The following is a 24,465-nucleotide window of genomic DNA, read 5'->3' as shown; positions in this document are numbered from 1 at the left end:
CTCAGGCAAAGTTGGGGACGTCCAAAGGCAAAGAAAAGTTTCATAAATAGAATGTTAGTTTTAGTGGTTTATAATTATTTTATTACATGACCAAAGTCTACTTTGGTGTTTAGCATAGACTCGAAATACAAAATATTATAGTGTAATGAAAACAATATTGATGATAGCTTTTAATTTATCTTGTTCAAAAGCTATCTAAATAGCTTGGAAATGTTTACTGCCTATGTTGTACACTAATGAAATTATTGAGTGCACCTGAAGTGGACTAGATGAATAGTTAGGAGTCTAATAGGTAAAACACATTGCATCATACTACAGATTGGGGAAGTATAAAGGGATAAAAGTATTAATTCGAGTTTAGCATAAGTTTGAAGTCTAATCTCATCAAAAGGTCGAAGACCAATGTTAGTAGGAAGTTAAATCTCAATCTAGACTGCATTTGAAGTTAAAACTAGATAAAAGACCATGGTTCCATGTCTTAGAGACCTTTAAAAATAGATTGATGTTCGATATAAAAATAAGACATTTTGTAGTATACCCTAATAAAACTTTTGAGGATAAGTTTCGAGGTGATAGCAAGACTCCAGCCTAGATGGATGCCCAAATAAAGGCGAGAAGTTTTGCCTCTAATGTGAAAGAGGTCTAAGAGGTGAGTGAAGTGAAACTTATATCCTTGCGTTAAGTATTCAAGGTTTGATCCAATGTTTTTAATAGAAATAACTTATATCATTTTCTTTAATTTATAATATATATCTAAAACATGATCATTTTTGACATAACCTAATGAAATTTAAAAAAAAAGGACTAAATTATAACAAAATTAAAAATTCTGTAATTACTATAAAACAAATCAGAGTATAAGAATTAATTTTTACAAAAATATAAAATATCTAATAAGGCTTTTAATTTGTATCCATGGTCATGTATAGTCATGATATTTTGCTTTGTATCACTTATATTTAATGTGATATGGTTAGGGATCTTCCAAGAGATATTTAGACCACCTATTGAAATTTTTTTTGGAAAGAGGTCAACATGATCACAAATGACACTACAAAATAAAAGTTTGCATTTTCTTTCATGCACTCACTTTTGTATAAATGTTTTATTTTTAGGCATTTCTTACTTGGAAGATCCATCTTCTAACTTGAATTTATTTTATAAAATATCCAAACTTTTCAAGTGAAGCAAGTGATTCAAAAGGAAAAAAAGTTCTTGGAAGGTAGGTTTTATAATTTTTTACCATATTTTTGTGGCATGATATATTTGATAGTATTTTATCTAATGCACTAAAAGTATGTACATACTTTATTATGGTAATATTAAATGTATTAGACACGTTAAACTTATTATACAAATTTGGTTTTCATTTAAAGCACGATATTTTATTTTGACAAAATAAAACTATTTTAACGTTTATGCAGTGATTTATAAATTTATTCTAAGAATTTTTAAAAATTTTGGATTGGAACACTCGTAAAGTCTTTCTTTTTCTTTAAACTTGATATTTCAAAATGATTTGAAAATTTAAACTTCTTAATACGGATTATGAATCAAATTAGGTTTAATATGTAAAAAGGAGTCTACACATAAAGACCTTACCTTAATAAACTAAATCAAACACAAAAATTTAAGTGAAAACGCAAGGCTGCTAAGAGATAATCGCTTAGAATAATAATCTATAGTAAATTTGGGATAAATAAATAATGAAAATAGAAAATAAAACAAATAAAAATTTTGAAATCAAGATATAAATCATAAGGGTTGTTGAGGGTTTCTTTAAAAACTTCATAAATTATGACATGAAAACACTCTAAGTGACGGTGCTTTAGTTTGTACTTTAAACTCATATATAATTTGAATTGAATTGAGATTTGAATACTCTAATTAGATAAATAAAAAAATAATTAAAAACGAGTAGAGTTAGGTGAGTTGTGTTAAATTACACTCGACCATACCAAATCCCCTTGAATGCACAGCTATAAATTTTTCAAAGCCCAATTATATTTATAAAATAACCATACAATGTTTATTTCATTTCATTATCATTAATTTTATGTCTTTTTTAGTCATTTCATTATCTTAGCTCACCTCACCTCAAATATTTACTGAAAGTTAATTTTTGAAAGTCACATTACTTGATTAATATATCAAATATTTTTTTTATAATTATTATTGTTGAGATACAATAATAAATTTATTTAACTAAAAATATCATTGTCAAACCATTTAAATCTGTAAAAAGAAAAACAATCAGAGAGCGTAGCGAGATTTATGTCCAAATACTCTGATACTTAAGTCAGACACTGAAAATGATGAAGACTGTATTGGAACTAGTATTAACGACGTACATTTTCTATAATGGATGTCAGCTTATTTATTGAGAGACATGGAGTAATCCTAAATTCACTAAGATTGAGATTTTCTTAATTGATATTTATCCAAGATTTTAATATATTATTAGAATCATAATCCTTTACGAATAATATTTATTTTAACATTATAGAATTCATTAGGGTTAGAATAAATATTTATCCTGATATTTTGAAATCTTATTAGAATTAAAATTCTTTATAAATAATTTTTATCCTTTTTACTCGACTCTCGAAGGAATTTATAGATGACGGAGTTATCTAGTTTGCGCATTACGTAGCTCCCCATGTATAAAAAAATTTACAGTTTTTAGTCCAGAAAATTATTTTAAGTTTTTAATTTTTTTTAATATTTTAATAAATTTTATTTATGACACAATAATAATCAAACTCACCTTGTTTTTCTCAACATACCAAACTCAACTCAGCCTAACACTACACAAACTTTATTAAAAAATATTTGATTTTACTATGAAAAATGAAACATTCACGTGAGAGTGTTTGGAAAGTAATAATAATATTAGGACTTATTTAGTTGTGTAAAATATTTTATGTTTTCAATTTTTTTTATTAAATGGTTGAATATTTAATTAAAAATAATAATTTAATATTTTATTTATTAATTTTATATTATAATTTAAAAACTTAAAAAATAATGTTTTCTAAAATTATCAATTTAAAATGAATTTTATGGCTTCTTAAAATATAAAATGTTAAAGACATATTTATTTGTAAAATTAAAGTTTAGCATTAGAAAATATTTTTAAATTTTAATTAAAAAATGCTCTATATATTTTTGATATTTAATAAAATAAAACACTTGAGACCCTTTTCAGTTATAGAAAATATTTTTTAAATCTTTATCTAATATTTTATATTTTAAAAAGTCATAATATTTACAATTAAAAAAATTTAAAAGAAACAAAAAATGATATTTTATAATTAAAGTTAAAAACTTAATTTTTTTATTTTAATAAAAAATTCAACTATTTAATAAAATATTAAAATTTAAAAAACATAAATGATTTTGTATGATTTGGTCAGGAAAGGTGTAGTTTCCACATTCTAAAACCCTTGCGGTGAGCCGGAAACCCTGGCCGAAGCCGGAGTGTTCACTGGCGATGGGGTTACGCGAAGTTCGCACCGGCGACAGGGTTGCAGAGAGGACGGGGTTACAGACCCCAATTTCACATCAGGACCGGATAAATCACGAGGTAAGTCCCGGGCGATGTCAAGGGGGAGCTGGAAATCCATCTCGTTTGATCAGTTTCTATCTGCAGCAACCAAGGAGAGTAGCCTTTGATGGGGCGAAAAGAGTAACCGTTGAGGTTGGAGATTAAGACTATTAATGGAAGAAAGAGTTTGAGGAGCGACTGGTGGCTTTAATGGTGGAAAGAAGAAGTGAAAAGGAGAAAATACCTGAGTGTGTGGATGTGCGGATCTGATTAGCTGTTTCTTCTCCAGGCACAATGCTGAACCCTGTGGGTATTCACTCCTGCATTTTATCACATCAAATTTTAAATGCTCTCTATTATACTTGTCATTTTCAAGTTGTGCGATTCATTCTGAACAATCTGCAGTCTTGAATTGTGGACAATTGTACAGCTACTCGGAATAAGTACTTGATTTGGATGCAGAGCTCCTCGAGCCCAATGCCGAGCATCTCATCGCGTGGAATTGCAGAAAAGTAAGAGCCATACCTTTTTCCTAATATGCTTAGAGAGCTAAATTTTCTCCTTTTTTTTTCGTTATTTTTACTTATATATTTTTTATGTTGCTGATCCTGTTCTGTTGCTGAGAAACTGTAGGAAAATAGGAAATTGAGTTGCGGATCTTTATTAATGTATCAGTTATTTATAGTGAACAAGACATTTTGAATTAGTTGAATTTAATGCATTGAAACAGTAAATAATAAATATTATAGATTTGAAATTTGTGTTCCTTGCTTGTTATGCATGCAAAATAGAATGATACAATTTTAATTGTGCTGGCTATCACCACTTAGAAAGGAGAGTAACTGATTGCTGTTATTTTCTACCTTTCAGGGTAGAAATCCAATGAAATACCAAACTTTGATGAGTTTTTAACATTTTATACTAAAATTTTAAAATTACCGAAACCCCAGTAAAACTTCATTTTTTTTGTAACAAATATACTGTCATCAATAAAATCTCAAATGGAAGATATGATCGTTGACAATAACATGCTGGCACACTGATGTGCTAATAAATCACCAGTGTGACACATGCGTCTTATTCTTGGAAGAGTCTGCACATTTGGAGGGAAAAATGGCAAAGGATTAGAAAGAAATTAGAGTAAATAAAAACCCAAATTTCTGACAAAGTGGGGAAAGAGGAGGGAAAGGGAGGAAAAGAAATTGGGGGAAGTTGCAAGTTTGTGTGTTAGTGTGCCCCACTAAGAGTTTTTTTATTGAAGAGGACCACTGATTGAAGAAAAAAGGTTGGTGTTGAGGGGACGAGAGAGTGAACCAACCTGGACCGAAGCACAGTGGTCTGAACCTCAACTGAAGATTTGAGGCCAAGAGTGGCCCAGACACCACTGTTGCTGTTTTATCCCAGCACTGGAACGCAAGAATTCACTTTTTGAGAAGAGGAAGTGTTTTTGAAGTTTGAATTTTGAAGTGGGAACTGTTGGGTGGAATCTGAAATTGGGTTGTTTTGTACCAACACATTGATCTTTTGACTGACAAGCCCTAATTTGATTTTTACACAGTTTGTGTGTTAAACCCAAATTTGAATTGTTTCTGAATTTTCACAGATTAACATGATTTTATTTTTTTGATGACTTGATTTTAAATGCTCTCTTTAATGTTGTTATGTTATTACCTTTTTTATGGGCTTGTTAAAAGTGATTGGGAAATTCACACTGCTTTATGTTATTCCTTTTTTAAATGGTTTGCATAGGGTAACACACATGCATTTGTTGATGAACTGATTTTGTTAAATGGTTAAGACAATTCCAGTAGCTTGACAATGGGTAAAAACATTACATCTTAATATTGTTGCACATTGTAAACAAATCAGTTCAGGATGTCAAAATGAAACTGTCATGTTCCTAGCAACTAAGGGGGGATACATTCTCGGGTAAAAGGAATGGGTAGATGAAAGGTCATTCTTCTAGAAGGAAGTTAGATAGTTGCAATATTTTGAAAGCTGTAACTTTGAAAAGTGGCAGCCCTTTTGGCGCCAAAAGCTAGCTACAATCAGTATATAATTACTGATTGCATTCAATGTAGAAAAAAAACAAAGAAATTAATCAAAAACTTCTGATTCCCTTCTCAATCTCTCTTCTCTCTCTCTTTCTCGGATTTCCCTCCTATCTTTCTATCTTCCCTCTCCCTCTGAAATTCTTCTCATTTCCCTCTAATTTCTTAACCGGATTCTCACCCATTCAGTGAGAACTTCCTGTCAGATTCAAGGATATGATGTTTTGGTATCAGAGCAAGTCCTAGGCCGACAATCTTGCCAGAATCTTCCCTTCCAATAGCAGAAGACACCAGAATGAAGGAAATGGAGTTGCAACTATTGTAGGTGGCTGCAAGGATGGCAGAATTGCAGAATCGGATGGGATCCATGGAGGGAGCCATAGAATCAAGGGTGGAAAAGAAGCTGGACAGTGCAGTTGAAAGGTTGAAGAACGATATTGAAAGCCAGATGAGGGATCAAAATAACCAAATACAAGAACAAATGCAGCAGTTTATAGTAATGTTTGCAAGACAAAACCAGATAAGTCTCTCTCCCAAATTCCCTCTTAGGGAGAGATCAGAACCAATATTAACTGGAAGTGGGGTGGTTCACAGGCCTATTGGGACTTTTGAAACTGAAGAAGAACTAGCTGGCGGTGAAACTTTTGAAGGAAGACGATAAAGGGTGCAGACTACCCAATTCCAGCCGCGTATGCCTGTACCTAAAAAAATGGAAGTCCCAATATTTGATGAACAAAAATCTAGGTGGTGGGTGAGAAGGTGCGAGAGAATGTTTAGTATGTACAACATTTCGGAACAAGAGATGGTCACATTGGCCTTTGCTTATTGTAATGACGTAGGAGACACCTGATTTCAAGGTTGGATTCAGGACAAGGACAACTGTCAATGGACACAATTTGTAGAAAACCTATGCGAAAGATTCGGAGACAGAGGTTTGATGTTGTCGAAGAATTTAACAAGCTAAAATAGGAAGAATCGGTGCGGGTGTATCAGTCAAAGTTTGAGGAATTAAAATCACTTATGGTGAACCTTAACCCCCATCTAACTGAAGCATACTTCGTCTCAAGCTTCATTAGTGGCTTGAGCGAAGAATTGAGGGCCACGGTTAAAATGTTGAGGCCAAGAACTGTAAAGGAAGCAGCAGAAAATGCCGGGTTACAGGAAATGACAGTTGAGGCTTTAATAACGAAACAACGACTGGAAGCAAAAGGGACAAGTTCAGGGGCCTTCCATCAAGGAAACAAGGGATATGGTAAGGAGGAAATCAAATTCAGCCCGGAGTCGAAGGGGTTGACAACAACATCCACTAATAATCCGACTCAATCACAAGGAGGAAGGACTATGATACAAAGGAGGCAAGCAGGGCAGTGTTTTCATTGTGGAGACAAATACACTCCTGGACATCAATGTAGAAAGCAACTACTTTGGCTAGAAGGAGAAGAAGAAGTAGTGGAAAAGGAAGAGGAGTCAATGGTTAATTGTGCACCCGGATAGCAACACATGGGAATACTTGCCGAACCTGCCCCAACAGTTTCCTCAAGTGACCCAACTTCTCTACATTTCTTGACAATTTTTTTTTTTTTTTTTGGGGGGGGGGGGGGGGTGGGGAATTGTCATGTTCCTAATAACTAAGGGGGGATATATTCTTGGGTAGAAGGAATGGGCAGAGTCATTCTTCTAAAAGGAAGTTAGATAGTTGCAATATTTTGAAAGCTATAACTTTGAAAAGTAGCTGCCCTTTTGGTGGCAAAAGCAATCTACAATCAGTATATAATTACTGATTGAATTCAGTGTAGAAAAAAAAAAAAAGAAATTAATCAAAAACTTCTGATTTCCCTCTCAATGTCTCTTCTCTCTCCCCCGGATTTCCTGCCTATCTTTCTGTCTTCCCTCTCCCTCTGAAATTTTTCTCATTTCCCATTAATTTCTTAACTGGATTCTCACCAATTCAGTGAGAACTTCCTGTCAGATTCAAGGATTTGACAGAAACAAATCAGTGAACTAACTTGTCATCTAAAATCATGATTTGTTACTTGTTACCCATTGTTTAGAAATCAGTTCAAACTAAACATATCAGTGAACTGACTTCTTGTCTAAAATCAAGATTTGTTACTTGTTACCTATTGTTTAGAAATCAGTTAAAAATAAACAAATAAGTGAACTGACTTGTCATCTTGAATCATGATTTGTTACTTGTTACACATTGTTTAGAAATCAGTTCAGACGACAATATGGAAAAACAACATTTTTGTTTGCCTAACAGTCTATAATGTGGTAGAAATCACTGATATTTTTTATGTGAATTTATTTTACAGAAAAATGATGACAAGTTAAAGATAGTGGTCCATCATGGTGGAATATTTCTGAAACAGGAGATACTATGGAGTTTTTGTTGAAACTTAGGATGAAGTAGATCCGAACTAGATGTCATACTTTGATTGATAGATATGGCAAGAGAGCTAGGATATGAAAATGATACAATGTTTAAAGTTACGCTATAAGGAACATACAAGAGAACAAAATGGAGTAATGAAAACCATCTTAGATGACAAGGAGGTTACAAGCTTGGCGGCTAGTGGCTTGGAACATGGAGTGGTTAAACTATTTGTGGATGCTTGTCTGAAAGAATACATGTATCTTCATGCATTGAGATATAATTGGAGTTTGTTGAGTGTAAAAATGATAATATAAAAGATAAAGTTAATCTTTTATCTAACCGTTTGAACTTTTAGATGAGATGGTGGTTAACAATTCAACATGTATCAAAGCAAGGAAAAGATGTGAGCTCAAACCTTGTTGTAAAGCAATATTTCATTGGTTGCACGTGTTTGAACCAATTATGCATTGAAGTCTGGTTACACGTGAGGGGGTGCGTTGAGAGTAAAAATGATAATATAAAAAATAAAGTTGAACCCTCTATCTAACAACTTAAGCTTTTAGATTAGATGTTGGTTAACAATTCAATAGAGTTATCTCACAACTTGTTTGTTGAAAGAGATAGTAATGTTGGGCTTGATGTAGGTGGGGCAGATGTTGACAAAGTTGGGGTACAATAGTTGGTGGATGAGTTTGGAGGTTGGATTGATAATATAGCCTTCATAGGGGAGATTGTTTAGAGGTTAATATCACAAGAACCCTTATGGGTGAGGAGGTTAACTAACAGTTCAACGAGGGGATCTAGACTATGAGCCCTATGTAGCAAAAAGTGACTGTGAAGATATATTGGATGATGATGAGTTGATGCTATTAACAGTAAAGGAGTATGGGACAGAAATTAGCAAGGGGACGGGGAAAACACAGTGGAGCCTAGTAGCATGCCTCAATATACCCATGGTCTTTCACATGAGGTAGGAGATGATATAATATTAAATATATGTTTAATATTGCATATTGAATTAAATATACAATATATTATATAATATAATTATAATAATTCAGATTCTCAAAATTTATATTATATAATCTAATCTATATAATGTAATACTAAATATATATTTTATATTTAATAAATATTGTTGAATATTAAATATATTTAATTTTTTATATTTAATCTATTATCCATATTCGCACCATTTATGATATATGTAACCAAATCTGGATCCAAGTTTTTGAATCAATCTTTAATACCAAACTTGGTTAAATGAATCAAATCCAATCCATTGACAACCCCAAGGTAGGCAAATAATATCTGTATTTAGTTTATTTTTATATCTTTGTGATATGAACTTTGCATGTTTCTGTTGCGTAGCAGTGAAAAAAAAAAAAAATTAATTTGGTAAAAATTTAATGCTAAATAATCCAAAGAAGTAAAAATTGTGTCAGTTTTACTTGAACTTTGAAAAAAGGGGGCCACTTTCATATTTGTTGTTAGTTAATAGTTTGTGGATTGACGGGTGTTAGCAATTAATTGACAACAATTACTATGTTGGGATGATTTTGAATGTTCATGTACTTAGTTGACCCAAGAAATTGTAGTAGGTGCTAAATTGGACATTAGCGTATATTATAGAGGGCAATTTGGCCTTTTAGCCTAATTTTATATCAAACCTCATAGGTTTCGAGTGCAACTTAGCCTTAGATTTTGTTATTTTCTAACGTAATTTTCAAGTACAGTGTATTACTTGTTCTTTTAACATTTGGATAACAATAATAACAAATATTTTTAATCAATACATTTTACATGAAAAATATATAAATTGCTCACCTATAATATGTTGTCAAATTATTTTTATGTTGCATAAAAATATTTGTAAATGTACTTCCTTAAAAATAATATGTAAAATATATTATTATATATGTATAATTATTTACAAATTCAAAACTAATATTTATACATATTTGATGGCAGATATTAGTTTCTCCTTACATTTTTTTAATCAATGCTTAACTAAAAATAAGATGGAAAATATTTTTATTGCATAATTTTTTTTATGTAAAAGTATTTTTTATATAAAATATTTCACTTTAAAACAGACGTGTTCATTAAATATTTGTTCTTTAAATCTTTCTTCTCATTGTTTTGCATTTATTTTTCCCTTCTATCCACACAAAGGGAAATTTTATTTTTTTTATTTTACTTTCCTTCCTTTTTTGATTTACTTTTATCACAATCTATACGCAACCTTGCCTTTTGTAACGCACCCTAGTTTACCTTTTAGAGCTTCCAAACGCAATCTAGTTGTTCAGGTGTGGTACCTCTCACTCTTTCAGTTCAGTCTTTCTGAAGAAGAGGTCGCTAATCTATTCCTTCAGTCAGATTTTTCACCGTTGTCCGTCGAAGAAATATCCAGCCATGTCCAGCAACAACGGCATCAAAGGTTGCGCACTCAATTTCATTTCTGTATAGATATATGCTTATACGTGTACTTTATACACATAAACCCTACAGTTTGTTAACTGGGATTACGATCAAATTTTGATGCAACTGATGAATTTTGCTAGATTTGATTTGAAACTTGTAGCGTGCGGCTGTTTGATTACCCCTTTTCAGATTTTGTATCATGTTTTCCTTGAATAAAATCATGAGAACTTCGAAAAGCATTATTGGTTTCATATTTTTTTTATTTCCATGTCGAACATATGAATTGTTCCGTAAAATTGGGGGTTTTTTTCTGGGAGAAGATTGTTTGTACACAGTTTTGTGAATCAGTTTACTTTTTCTGGTTTGAAGCTATAACCAAGCCAGCATGGTCTCTTGGTTCTTTCTTTTGTCATCTGTACTGGTCTATCTGTGTTATCTTATTTTGAGAATTAGGATATGCTAATTCATTCTGAATTTGCAAAATGATTTATAGTGATATGGCCAGGGGAATTCATTCTGAATTTGTTTGTGATGATTATGTGAAAATAATAGTTTGCAGAGTCTGCTTGTGCCTTACTTGTGTAGAGGCTGAAAAATGGAGGAATATTTTTTTTTTCCCCAGGAAAAATTCAAGAGAAACCTGGAAGGGAAAAGAAATTCAAGAAATTGATGGATTCATGAATCCTTGATTTGAGTTTATTGTATCAGTTTGCATCTAGTTGGTTTGGTAATATTTGTAAATCTTAGATTAGTATTTCAAAATTGAACCAAATAATTATCTTGACACGGGAAGTATCATGTAGCAGACACCTAACTTGAAAAGATGTTGCAGTAAATTAGAACTATTTCTAATTAGTCCTTCTTGGCCCTAAGATGTTTAAAGCTAGTTAATCCATTGTGCTTTCAGCTGATATCAATAGCAGATAGTATATAACATGCAATTTATAACAGTGGGCTAAAAAATGTTTTAAGAGTTAACTGCATGTATTTAGAACAGTGACTAATACCCATTGCAGATGGTATCGACTGTTGTTCGAGTATACAGTTGTAGACTTTGAAAGGTATCATTTGTAAGCTGTTTCAAATCTGCTACAATTTACAAAGCAAATCTGGTTTTACTTGGTTAGAATGAGCTTGCTATAAAGCAAAACGTGTTTGTGGCAAACCTGTGGTGTTCATGGTATGAACACTATGTATGTCTGAGTACATTAAGTTGTGGGGAGGGGGGTGGCGGTGGCTAAGTTGGGAATGCCTTGGATTTTGTAGTCTGGATATGTCAGGTTCCAGCTTCTTGCTGGGGCACATTTTGCTTTTAGCCCCCAGCCCTATTTAGTGGGATTAAGATTTGTTGTTATTTATCATGTGCTGGTTGCAGTGATATAGGGTCAACTGTGGCATCACTGTACTCTCACTATACAATCTTGTTTCAGAGCAGCTAGGGTGTTGGGAAATTTTGGCAAAGTTACATCTTCGTTGCCCCCACTTGGGAAGTCTTCATGAATGGTCACCTATTGGTATAAGGCTGTTAGCCAAACTATTTAAATTATCTGTATGTTTCTGTTTGTTATTTATCTAGGTTTCATACTTGTCTCAGTACTTTTTATGATTGTCACATCATGTTTAAGTAGACAAATTTTGAGAAAAGGTCTAATTCAAGAAAAGTGTGAATGGACTACTATTATTTGCATCTTTTTCTTGGTCAGAATGCAATTTATAGTAGTTTGGTTGATGGAGATACCAATCAGTACAGTTTATGTTTTCTGCCTTTTACATTTCATTTAAGGTGGGACTATTTTACAATTATTCATTCTCTCCTATTAAACTATTGCAGGTGTCTCACCTTGTTATTTTTTCAAAAGTCAGTTGCTGGAGTATGCTCAGAAAGTTGGATTTCCTAAACCTGTATATGAGACTATTAAGGGAGGACCACCCAATAGGCCTTCCTTTAGGTCCACAGTGATTCTGAATGATGTGAGATATGATTCTCTTCCTGGATTTCCCAATCGTAAGGCTGCGGAACAGTCAGCTGCTGAGGTTGCTCTGAAGGAACTAGCCAATAGAGGGGAGCTGAATGAACGCATTTCTCAACCAGTAGTACTTTCATCTTTTTTACGTAACTTTATGAAGTTATAGTGTTCTGCCACCTGTCTCATTAGTTTCCCACTAATATTAGGTCTTGTAAATTCTTTCTTTATGGTGCTCTTTTGTTATGGAAAACCTGCCAACTCCCCCCCCCCCCCCCCCACCCCACACACACACACACAAAAGTTCCTTTTTATGAATCTTTTCCTCTGATTAGTTGAAACTCCTTAGTTATTATATTTTCTCATAAACTCTGAAGCTATTTTTTTCAATGGAGTGTTCGATGTTAAAAGAAATATTTAAGATCCCTCAAAATTTGATTTTATATCATCAAAATGTGGGGTCTAGAAGTTTGGAACCTGTGGTATTATGAACCTTCCCTTTCTTTTTCTTCCTACTCCTATATTTTGGTGCAAGGTGTGTGTGTTTTTCAAGTCAGTCTTATATCTTTATGAGTTTAAGTTCTGTTCAAGCTTAGTTTGTCTATTTTAAGAGGCAATTTCTTGCTATTTTCTAATTGGATTGATCTCAAGTATGTTTGATTATGTTATATAGTTCTAAAGCTTATTGAGTCAAGTTCAGTGAAACCCAGAAATATGTTTGAGCTTTACTTGTCTATGCAACCAGTTGAGCTCAAGTGTACTTGTAACAAGCCAAACACTAATCAACCTTGAGAAGCTAAATTGTTTATGACCCTAGACTCAGATGCCACATAAACATTATTAGCATTTTTTGACAGGCCACGTGTTTGTTTGTCTTAAGGTTTTTCTTTATTCATGCATAGAATGAGTAACCAACCATGAGTGGCTAAGGACCAAGGCATGGTTCTAAATCTGGTACATGGATGCTCATAGAATTTTAAAGCTCATTACTTGTGTTGAATAGCTTTTAGTGAGCGAATGTGTGGGAGTATAGGATATGGGTAACAGTGGTGACCTTAGGAGTTTCAGAGATCTAGGGGGAGGAGTTGAGTGAACTAGAGGGGAGTTGGTAGTATGCTTTGACCGATTATATTGTATCACTCTGTCTTTTCCTAGTAGAGGTCTAATGGTGTGTTTGATTGCATTACCTAGAAAACAAAAACCACCATACTCTCTTGGAAAATGAATTCCATAGAAAGAAGATTTAAATGCTTGTACCATACACATATTTTCCATAGAAAAGTTAAGTGTATTTGATTGTTTCTATAGAAAATATGTGTAATAATTACACATTTTCTATGATAAATTTGTGCAATCAAACACACTCTAAGTGTTTGACATCAAGATTCAGGGAGAGAGGGAAACCCCAAGTTTTCACATCACTAAGCCAAAGATCAAATGAAAGGTCTAATGGGTGTTGATGATGTCGTCCTTTGAGTAGAAGAGATGTCACTTCCAAAATGTGTTGCCACCCAGTGTACAAGTGCTCTCTCTCTCTCTCTCTTACAGGGTCTTCTGAGGTGGAATTCTTAGGGGAATACTCCACCTTGTTGCATCCTTGGATTCTAGTATGCAAACCATGAGCCATATGAGATCCCAAATCAAAAGGGGGAGAACTAGAACAAGATTTGTGTTTCTTTGTTTACCTTGTCTTTGGGGAGCTCATCTGGAGACAAAGCTAAGAATACACTGGTTTGAGGGGACAATACCCATGCTCAAAACTTGAGGCAGGGGTTCCTGAGCTTGCAGGTCATTTGGCACACCACAAGGCTGGCATGGTTCAGCCAAACTGCAATTTAGGATTCTGTCCATCTGGAGACTGTCCAGGGTTTCCACATGGGGATTAATCATCCATAGTATGCTGCGTATTGCGAGTTCATCATATGTGCAGATCTTTTGAGAAGAGGAATAACCATTGGAAAGGAGTTATTAATGCTTTACCAAGAAGCTTTATTAGGTTGCCATTCAATAGATAGTCCTTATGAGGGGCATGGAAAACTTTTATGACTAACGTTTAATACTGCAATTTAGTATAAAATTGAATTTGTGGTCTATCTATAGGAGGATGTCCTTGTAGAATTACCCTCCTATCTTGTAAGAGGATATCAATGAAATTCTCTCTCTCTTGGATTACCCTCCTATCTTTCTGTCTTCCCTCTCCCTTTGAAATTCTTCTCATTTCCCTCTAATTTCTTAACCAGATTCTCACCAATTTAGTGAGAACTTCCTGTCAGATTCAAGGATATGACATTTTGGTATTAGAGCAAGTCCTAGGTCGGCAATCTTGCAAGAATTTTCCTTTCCAATTAGCAGAAGGCACCATAATGAAGCAAATGGAGTTGCAACTACAACAGGTGGCTGCAACAATGGCAGAACTGCAAAATTGGATGGGATCCGTGGAGGGAGCCGTAGAATCAAGGTTGGCAAAGAAGCTAGACAGTGTAGTTGAAAGGTTGAAGAGCGATATTGAAAGCCAGATGAGGGAACAAAATAACCAAATGCGGGAACAAATGCAGCAGTTCATGCTAATATTTGCAAGACAACACCAGGTAAGTCTCTCTCCCGAATTCCCTCCTAGGGAGAGATCAGAACCAATATTAACCGGAAGTGGGGCAGTTCATGGGTCTACTGGGCTTTTGAAACTGAAGAAGAACCAATTGGTAGGGAAACTTTTGAAAGAAGAAGATAAGGGGTGCAGACTGCCCAATTCTAGTCATGTATGCCCCTACCTAAAATGGAAATCCCCGTATTTGATGAACAAAAACCTAGGTGGTGGGTGAGAAGGTGCAAGAGAATGTTTAGTGTGTATAACATTTCGGAACAACAAAGGGTCACATTGGCTTACCTTAATGATCTAGGAGACACCTGGTTTCAAGGTTGAATTCGGGACAAGGATGATTGTCAGTGGACAAAATTTGCAAAAAAACTATGCAAAAGATTCGGAGACAGAGGTTTGATGGATGTTGTAGAAGAATTTAACAAGCTGAAACATGAAGAATCAGTGCGGGTGTATCAGTGAAAGTTTGAGGAATTAAAATCACTTATGCTGAACCTTAACCCTCATCTAACTAAAGCATACTTTGCCTCAAGCTTCATCAGTGGCTTGAGCGAAGAACTGAGGGCCACGGTTAAAATGTTGAGGCCAAGAACTGTATTGAAAGTAGCAGAAAATGCTAGGTTACAAAAAATGACAGTTGAGGGTTTAATAAAGAAACAACAATTGGAAGCAAAAGGGACAAGTTTAAAGGCCTTCTAGCAAGGAAACAAGGGATAGGGCAAGGAGGAAATCAAATTCAGCTTGGAGTTGAAGGAGTTGATAGCAACATCCACTAATAATCCGGCTCAAGCACAAGAAGGAAGGACTATGGAACAAAGGAGGCACAGAGCAGTGTTTTCGTTGTGGAGACAAATACACTCTTGGGTATCAATGCAGAAAGCAACTACTTTGACTAGAAGGATGTTACAACCCTCAGGTAGAACTCACCCTCAAAAGATAGCTATTAAGGGGAGGGTGTCTAAGAGGTTAAAAACCAGTGTTCGAAAAGGCGTTAGGCGCTAGTCGGGCGGCAAGCTGCGGCCTAGCGCCTAGGCGAGGCCTAGAAAATTTAATATTTTTTAATTTTTTTCTTAATATATTATTTCTTTCCCCCACCCCACCCCCCACCTTCTCAAATTTCACCGCGTTCTTACTGCCCCCACCCAAAAATTTCACAGCACTCTCTCTCTCTCTCAAACCTGCCTCCTCCGAGCACATCACTGCCTCTGCCATTGCCAATCGGACCGTCTGCCTCCTCCGAGCACATCGTTGTCCCCTACCATTATCAATCGGATCGTCTGCCTCATTCGATCACATCGTTGCCCCCCGCCAATGCCAATCAGATCGTCGCTGTGTTACCACAGGTAAGTCCAAAGGTTGTTCCAGTCTCTGTCCAGCGGCGGCGGCGACGGCAACGGAGTCGGGCTACTTAGGCCGATGCGGCGGCTACAACGATTATCACTGATGGAGTCGAGTGAGAAGTCTTGAGCCCAAACCACGTTTGGGGCGGCCAAGGCGACGCCTCGTAGCCTTGGCCGCCTAGGAGTTGCCCAAGCCCAATTAATTGGGCCGGTTCCTAAGGGGCCGATTTGGAGGAACTCACGGCGGCCAGGGGCTGCCTAGCGCCTCTTCGCTGCCCGGCCGCCTTTTAGAACACTGTTAAAAACCCCACACTAAAAGTTTGAACTTCCAATGCGGGACAAATCCCATACCCTGCAGTGGACCATAACATACTGCCACGCTCCACAGCTCGACGCCCACGACGGCAAGTTGTGCACTAGCCATTGCTAGTCTTAGATGAACATTGCAATGCCGGCGTCACCTCCGTCGCCGCTCACTTGCACTGGGAGCCATGGGGTTGGCTCTGATACCACTGTTATTGGCATCCACACTCAGCTGTTCTAATAAGCCCTTGGCCCATTCTCCTTGTTGATAACTGTTAGTTGCCTTTTGTAGCCAATTTGGGAGTGCTGCTAAAATGGCTTCACAAACTCCCTCTTCTTGGCAATGAGACAAGGCATCTGCTGCAATATTTTCTTTTCCTTTCCTGAATTGGATTACATAATCCAATCCCATAAGTTTGGCCATGCCTTTCTTTTGTAATTGGGTGTGCAACCTCTGTTGTAGTAAGAACTTGAGGCTTTCATGGTTCCTTTTTATAATGAATTTTCCCCCTTCCAGATAGTGTTGCCACTTTTCTACTGCCATAAATTCCTTCTCGTAGATGCTGAGGCCTTGGTGTCTAGGGGCCAAGGATTGGCTTAGGAAGGCTAGTGGCCTTCCATCCTGGGAAAGAACTGCCCCTATTCCATGGTTGCTGGCATCAGTCTCCAACACAAATGGTTTGCTAAAATTGGGTAGGCCTAGCACGAGAACTTCACTTAATGCTCTTCCAGCTTCTCAAAAGCTTCCTCTGCTTGAGCGTTCCATTTAAAGTTGTCATTCTTTAGTATCTCAGTTAGGGGTTTGCTTATTGTCCCATAGTTCCTTACAAATTTCTGGTAGTACCCTATAAGCCCTAGGAATCCTCTCAATGCCCTGATGTTAGTAGGTTTTGGCCAGGCCGCTACTACCTCAATCTTCTTGGGATCTATCCCTACTCTAGCCCTTGAGATGATATGCCCCAAGTATTCCACTTGTTTTTGTGCAAAATCACACTTTGACCTCTTGATGTACAATTTATTAAACCTCAAGATCTTGAAGGTAGCCCTAAGATGGTCTAGGTGTTAGTCAAAAGAGGGGCTATAAACCAAGATGTCATCAAAGAAAACCAGCACTAACTTTCTGAGGTAGGGCTCAAAGATTTGGTTCATGAGAGCTTGGAATGTGGTTGGTGCATTGGTTAGGTCGAAGGACATGACAGTGAATTCAAAGTGGCCACGGTGCGTTTTGAAGGCTGTCTTGGAAATATTGTTAGGATCCTTCCTAATTTGATGGTATCCCGACCTTAGGTCCAGTTTGGAGAAAACAGAGGCATATTTAAGTTCATCCAAAAGGTCCTCAATGATAGGAATGTGGAATTTATCTTTGATGGTAATGGCATTAAGCTATCTGTAATCGATACAGAACCGCCATGTTCCATTCTTATTGAGCTATCTGTAATCGATATAGAACCGTCACGTTCCATCATTCTTTTTGACTATAGGATGGGGGAAACAAATGGACTATGGCTGGGCCATATCACAAAGTGGGTTAGCATATCCTTGACAAGCTTCTCGATTTCAGATTTGAGTTTTGGGGGGTATCGGTAGGATCTAATGTTCACTGGTTCAACATTAGGTAAAAGGGGTATGGTGTGGTCCAAGGATTTCTGAGGGGGAAGGGCTTTAGGCTCTACAAACAGATCTTGGTATTCAATTAAAAGTGCATCAAAGAGAGCCAAGTTGTGTACCTGCCGAGTAGGTGTGATTGATGAGCCTTCTTGTTAAGAGCCTCCTTCAGCCTCTAATCCCAATTGTTCAGTGGCCTTAATTGAGAATAGTTGGGTTACTTGTGACATCTTCTTCTTGAACTACCTTTGCAACTTTTTCTCTTTGATCATCTTGCATGCTCTCACTTCCATATTCCCTTGTAATACTACCCTCCTTCCGTCTTTCTCTAGAGTAATCTCCATTTTGTTAAAATCAAAGCAGATTAGGTTCACTTCCTTCATCCAATCAACTTCGAGAACAATGTGGCATCCCCCTAATTTTAGCAACCTTAGGTCAGCCTAGTAGTCTTCCCCTTGCATTTCCCAGCAAAATCCCACACATGCGTATTTGCTAATGACCCTGTTTCCATTTACCATAGTTACAGAGAGTGGTTGGGTGCTGGCTAATGGCCACTTCATTTTTTTTGCTGTGCCCTCATCTATGAAATTGTGGGTACTCCCGCTGTAAATTAAGACCATGAGGGTACTCTCTTGGACCTTACTCTCCACTTTTATAATCTTACTGCTGGCCATCCCTTTTATAACATGTAAGGAAATGGCCCATCCTCCCTCTTCTCCTTCTTCATCCTCCACGAAGATCTCTTCCTCATCTGTCCCTTCCAATAGGAGCAACTGTTTCTTACATTGGTGCCTAGGGGTATATTTGTCCCCGCACTTAAAGCACAAACCCGTAATCCTCCTCTGCTCAATGATCTCGTCTCTTGGAGGCAAGCTTGAGTCACGGGGGGCATTGGTTAGATACTCCACCCTTGTTCCTCTTTTAAAATTTTCCCTGCTCTGCATTCTTCCTCCAGACAACATCATCCCAACTGTAGCCATCTCTCACTCTAGACTAGCCTTGAAACCATATAGGTATGCTACGACCAGATTAACTTTCTCGTCCTCAACCACTTGATGAATATTGAATAACTTCTCACATCTCCGAATTCACCATCTTGGCTTAGTCTCGTCAAACACCGGTAGCTCTAATTTGGGCACTGGAAAATTAGAGTGACTCAAATTCACCACCATTCTCGGCCTCCTGTCCATTACTCCTCCTCCTATTCCCACCGGTTCACCCCCCAATTCAGACGATCCCATCGCCCTATGACTCGTGCCAATACTTGGAAGTATGAGATCCAATTGCTCACGAGGGGGAAAATCTGGGGATATTCTTACCTACGCCTGGTTCGAAAACATCAGCATAAATTGTTGCATCTGATCTCGAACCATGTTGCTATGCTTCTGCATCTCTTCTTGGATTTGGTTGCGCATATCTCCCTGCTACTAATCCGCCACATCTTCCAACTTCTTGTCCACGGCTCTGATTGCATCCTCCATTTTCCTACCCGTTGTTGCACCTTTATCACCATAGCAATTACCTGTTGTATCTGCATCTCCATCTGTTTCATTTGGGTACCATCAGCCATTATATCTCAAACTTTGGAAAATGTCGGCCAAGAAAGATGTTATTTGATACCATTGTTACAACCCTCGGGTAGAACTCACCCTCAAAAGCTAGCTGTTAAGGGGAGGGTGCCTAAGAGGTTATAAACTCCACACTAGAAACTTGAACTTCCAATGTGGGACAAGTCCCATACTCTGCAGTGGACCATAACAAAAGAGAAGAAGAAGTAGTAGTAGAAAAGGAAGAGGAGTCAATGGTTAACCTTGCACTTGGATAGCAATGCATGGGAATACTTGCCGAACCTGCCCCAACAATTTCCTCTAGTGACCCAACTTCTCTACATTTCTTGAGGGCAAGAATTTTTTTTTTTTTTGGGGGGGGGGGAGGGGGAATTGTCATGTTCCTAATAACTAAGGGGGGATATATTCTCAGGTAGAAGGAATAGGTAGATGAAAGGTCATTCTTTTAGAAGGAAATTAGATAGTTGCAATATTTTGGAAGCTGTAACTTTGAAAAGTAGGGGCCCTTTTGGCGGCAAAAGCTAGCTACAATTAGTGTATAATTATTGATTGCATTCAGTGTAGAAAAAAAAAGAAGAAAATAATCAAAAACTTATGATTTCCCTCTCTCTCTCTCTCTTTCAAATTTCCTTCCTATCTTTCTGTCTTCCCTTTCCCTCTGAAATTCTTCTCATTTCGCTTTAATTTCTTAACCAGATTTGCACCAATTCAGGGAGACATTCCTGTCAGATTCAAGGATCTGACAGATGTATTATTTGCTAATTACTTATTTCATTCTTTCTTCAGGACCTTGCAAAGGCCGTAATAATATGAATATTGGTACTAATCATTTAATAACCACCAACTTGACCTTCAAGATAGGAAAGAGATATAAGCTGGCTGAAGAAAAAGACAGATAAGGAATTTGACCCAGGTGAAGAACCTAAAATATGAAAATTAGAAGGTGTTGGTAGATGGGGGGACAATCAAGAATACATGGAAGAAGTATTTCTTGAAGTTGTTTGATGAATGTGAGGGGACAAATGTTAGTAGCAACCTCTTAGTAACTAGAGAAAATAGGAATACCGTATTCTATAAATGTATTTGTTTTAATTGAAGTGAAACAAGCTATAGAAATGATGAAAATAGTAAAGCAGTTGGATCAAATAACATATCAGTAGAAGAATGGAAATGGGAGAAGAGAGCATTTTATGGTAAAATTATTTAACATGATTTTTAAATCAAGAGCGATGCCTGAGAAGTTGTGAAAATTATACATGATCAAGCTAATGAGCTATGAAAGTTCGGAAGAGGGTTATTGAGCAAACATGAATACAGATGCCAAGGTTTTTGAAAATTAATTTGGTTTCATGCTTGGTAGGTTAACAATGTAAGCCATCTACTTAATGAGGCCTCAAATGGTAAGGTCCCCAGGAGAATTAAAGAGTATTTGTAGATTTGGAAAAAAACTTATGATATAGTTTGGTGAAAAGGTTTATGGAGTATTTAGGAATCTAGGTTGCTTCTATGTTTGTTATAAGGACATGCATCATCAAGAAAAAAAAAAAACGTGTTAGAATTTGCTTCTGAGATACTAAAGTCTTTTCAATTATAACTGCATTAGATCTATGGTCTACAATGAGCTTATATCTTTTTGTTTATGCGATGGAAAAACTCACAAATCACATGCAAGAAGTGGTGTCCTGGTTTATGTTATTTATAGATTTCTTGGTGGATAAGACAAAAGAAGGATTGGATATTAATCTTAAATTATAGCGGAACACCTTAGAATTCTATTCTTTCAAGTTGTGCAGATTGAAAAATCAAATTTATGGAAGTTTATTAAAAATAGATTTGTGGATGATGCCATTATGAAGCCTGAAGATCAAGTTATTTCTAGAAAAATTTAGTTTAGATATATCAGATCAACTGTTCAAATAGTAGAGATTATTGAGAATGTTACAGAATCAGGGCTTGATGATTAAAATGAACAAGTGTGTAGCCTTTTATTAAAGGCTTGTGATGGTGGTTATTGTATTTATTTTTGTTTTGGACTCCCTTCTAGGAGATGACTTCAATAATATGGTTAGTACTGTATTGACATGGTGGTTGTAACATTCCAATGGGGAAAGGGACTCTGGTGGGCTTAGCTAAAATGTGGATAATTTGGTCACAAATGCTAGTTTCACCAGTGTTTATTGATTTAACATTTGTTAACTTATTTCTTTGTCCAATGCAGAAAGAGGGAAATGCAACTTGCTGCTTGTTTCAACCTACCTAGTTGTGGTGTTTAGGAACTATTTGGGCAATATTATTTGTTTCTTTTACTTTTTTCTTCTTCTTTTTCATTAAGGAGTTCAGATTGCTTATATACAACTATCAAGGACACATATTATCTTGTAGAAACGTGTATTAGGACTTCTGGATGGGATACTGAGGCTTTTGCTTTTGCTTTTGCAATTGCAATTGAATTACATCAGTGATTTGTGTTGAGTTCTTACTTCCCTTCTCATGTGATGGATGAACTCACAAAGCACATTGAAAAACAAGTGCATTGGTGCATGCTATTTGTAGAAGATATTTTCCTCATGGATGAGACAAAAGAAGGCATAAATAATAAAGTTGAATTATAAAGAAACATCTTAAAATCTAAAACATTTTAAATTAAGTAGGCTGAAAACTGAGTTTAGAATTTGAGTTCAGTAAAAATAGAAGTGTGGATTGTATAATTGTGAAAGTTGAAGATCAAGTTATCCCAAGAGGAGATCAATTTCGATGTCTTGGATCAATTATTTAAAAAGTTAGGGACATTGTAGAGGTTGTTACTTATGATGATGGCAAGATGGTTAAAGTTGAGAAGTTTTACCAGATGATTGTAAGTCCATATTCATTGTATACCTCAGAATTTTGGGCAGTTAAGTGCCAATATGTACAAAATAAGTTGTGGGAGTCATGGTTGAGATGGTTTTAACTTGTGAGAAGAAGACCAACAGATACACCTGTTAAGTGAGTGTATGAAAGGGAGAATATCTGTAGTAAAAAGGGGAGAGGAAGATCAAAGAAACTTGGTGGGAAACCCTTAAACTTGACATAAGATATAATGGTCATATAGAGGATATGATCATGAATAAAGATGAGTGGAGGTCTGGAATTCATGTTGCTGATCCCACTTAATGGGACTGTGGCTTGTGATTGTTGTTGTTGTGTTGTTAAACTTCACCATATAGTATCTAGCTTATAAAGATGAACTATGGTGTGTGAAATAAGTCATAACTGTTGTAGTTGTGACACTGGGCCTTCTCCTTCCTCTTGTTTTAAATGTTTTAGCTTTTGTTGTTCAAATATGCATCTCTGTTATAGCTGTGACAGTTGGCCTACTCCTTCCTCTTCATTTATTAGTTATTTGAAAGATGGTCCCGTTATGTTCAAGTTCATCAACACATCAAAATTAAGTATTAATTGCCTCCTCCTTCATTATTGCTGTTGTGCCAATAATGAATCTTTCATTTCTTATATTTCTTTATTAGTTGTGCTATCCTGTTGGTACTTCTTTTACATTAATTGTTTTCTTTTCTTTTTTTGGGTGGGGTGGAGGGATGGAAAAATTGAACTCCACCAGTGGATTCCTATTTACAGCCGGTTTTGGCAGCTTACAGAGGCATTTGATTCCTTTATTGTTAGTTTTTCCTCCCTTACATTTTGGTTAGTTGTGCCAATCAGGCAGTTCAAGGATGTTCTGACTTAATGTTATGCCATTTATTTGTGCTGCCAATTTTCTTATTTGCTTGTATTTTTCCCTTCTCTTTATGGTCTTATGCCTGTGGTAGGTGGGGTGTGTGTGTTTTTCATCTGGCCTCATTTTTTTGTGCATGTGTTCCAGCATGAAACAGGCTTGTGCAAAAATGTACTGCAAGGTTATGCGCTAAAGATGAAGTATGGAACTCCATCTTATAACTGCCAGATGGAAGAAAAACGAGGAGTAGCTGTTTTTTCTTGTACAGTTGAGGTTGGAGGGTCAAAGTTTATTGGATCTGCAGCCAGAACAAAGAAGGAAGCAGAGATTAGTGCTGCTAGAATTGCTTTATCGGCCATCCAAGCCAGCGTATCTGGACCCTCTGACGCAGGAACATCTGCCTACACAGTTGTTCCCCGCAAAAAGAGGGCAACAGGTTCAGGGATTAGTACCCAGGAAACGGTTCTCAAACCCAAGAAAGTATCTTTGAAGAAGAAACAGAGAAGAAAGAGACAAAGGGGACGCGAAGGCACCAACCTGAATGTTGGGGGAATGGGTAACTCGGATGCCAGTATTGATCATGTTGGTGGTGCTGCTGAAGACGGGACATTAACAGCTAGGGAATTCTATGGAGGCAGCTCCCAATCTTGAAAATCTACTTGATGAAGAAGTTTAGTCCATTCAATGAGAGTTGGGTATCTGATGGTAGGGAAAGATATTGGCTATATGCTTCCCTTAGCCTTATTTGCTTGCTAGTTTTGTTGGACCCATTTGGTTGGGTTTGAATCTGGAGTGGACCATGTTTATGTTTGGTTTGGAAAACTTTTAGTTGACTTCTGCTTCTGGAAATGGGAGTGTGCTTGCAAATAATTCTGATGGTTGGTGTTTGTTCTCTTTCAAGTTTGAATTGATTTTTAAATTTTCTACTTGGTGAAAATCCTGTCTTCAAATTGAAATTCTTTTTGGTGAATTGATTAT

At 36.3% G+C, this 24,465-nt stretch overlaps 1 protein-coding gene across 10 annotated transcripts; it reads left to right on the top strand.

The window, feature by feature from the left end:
- The first annotated feature begins 3,422 nt into the window (after positions 1 to 3,422).
- Positions 3,423 to 24,424, top strand: LOC127798675 (double-stranded RNA-binding protein 1-like). Of its 10 annotated transcripts, XM_052332212.1 has the most exons (6): positions 3,423 to 3,586; positions 3,653 to 3,857; positions 3,978 to 4,059; positions 10,309 to 10,415; positions 12,231 to 12,490; positions 23,635 to 24,424. In XM_052332212.1, the coding sequence occupies exons 2-6, from the start codon at positions 3,842 to 3,844 to the stop codon at positions 24,136 to 24,138; spliced, it is 969 nt and encodes a 322-aa protein (XP_052188172.1). In that variant the 5' UTR covers positions 3,423 to 3,586; positions 3,653 to 3,841; the 3' UTR covers positions 24,139 to 24,424. The 10 variants fall into 10 exon arrangements, 7 of the variants coding, with proteins under 7 accessions (XP_052188172.1, XP_052188175.1, XP_052188177.1 ...); XM_052332215.1 differs by having other exon boundaries at positions 3,423 to 3,853; XM_052332217.1 differs by having other exon boundaries at positions 3,423 to 3,853; positions 3,953 to 4,059; positions 10,355 to 10,415.
- The last annotated feature ends 41 nt before the right edge of the window (positions 24,425 to 24,465 follow it).

This window comes from Diospyros lotus, chromosome 4 (assembly GCF_014633365.1).
Source record: "Diospyros lotus cultivar Yz01 chromosome 4, ASM1463336v1, whole genome shotgun sequence".
In the NCBI taxonomy this organism is placed as follows: domain Eukaryota; kingdom Viridiplantae; phylum Streptophyta; class Magnoliopsida; order Ericales; family Ebenaceae; genus Diospyros; species Diospyros lotus.
The sequence above is the reverse complement of the archived record's forward strand: the minus strand, read 5'-3'. Positions and strand labels throughout refer to the sequence as shown.

Bases quoted from the DNA above. Each gene is read 5' to 3' on its own strand.
- LOC127798675 (XM_052332212.1), top strand. The intron at 4,060-10,308 runs GTAAGAGCCATA...TCACTCTTTCAG, and splicing joins TCGCGTGGAATTGCAGAAAA to TTCAGTCTTTCTGAAGAAGA. The intron at 10,416-12,230 runs GTTGCGCACTCA...AAACTATTGCAG, and splicing joins CAGCAACAACGGCATCAAAG to GTGTCTCACCTTGTTATTTT.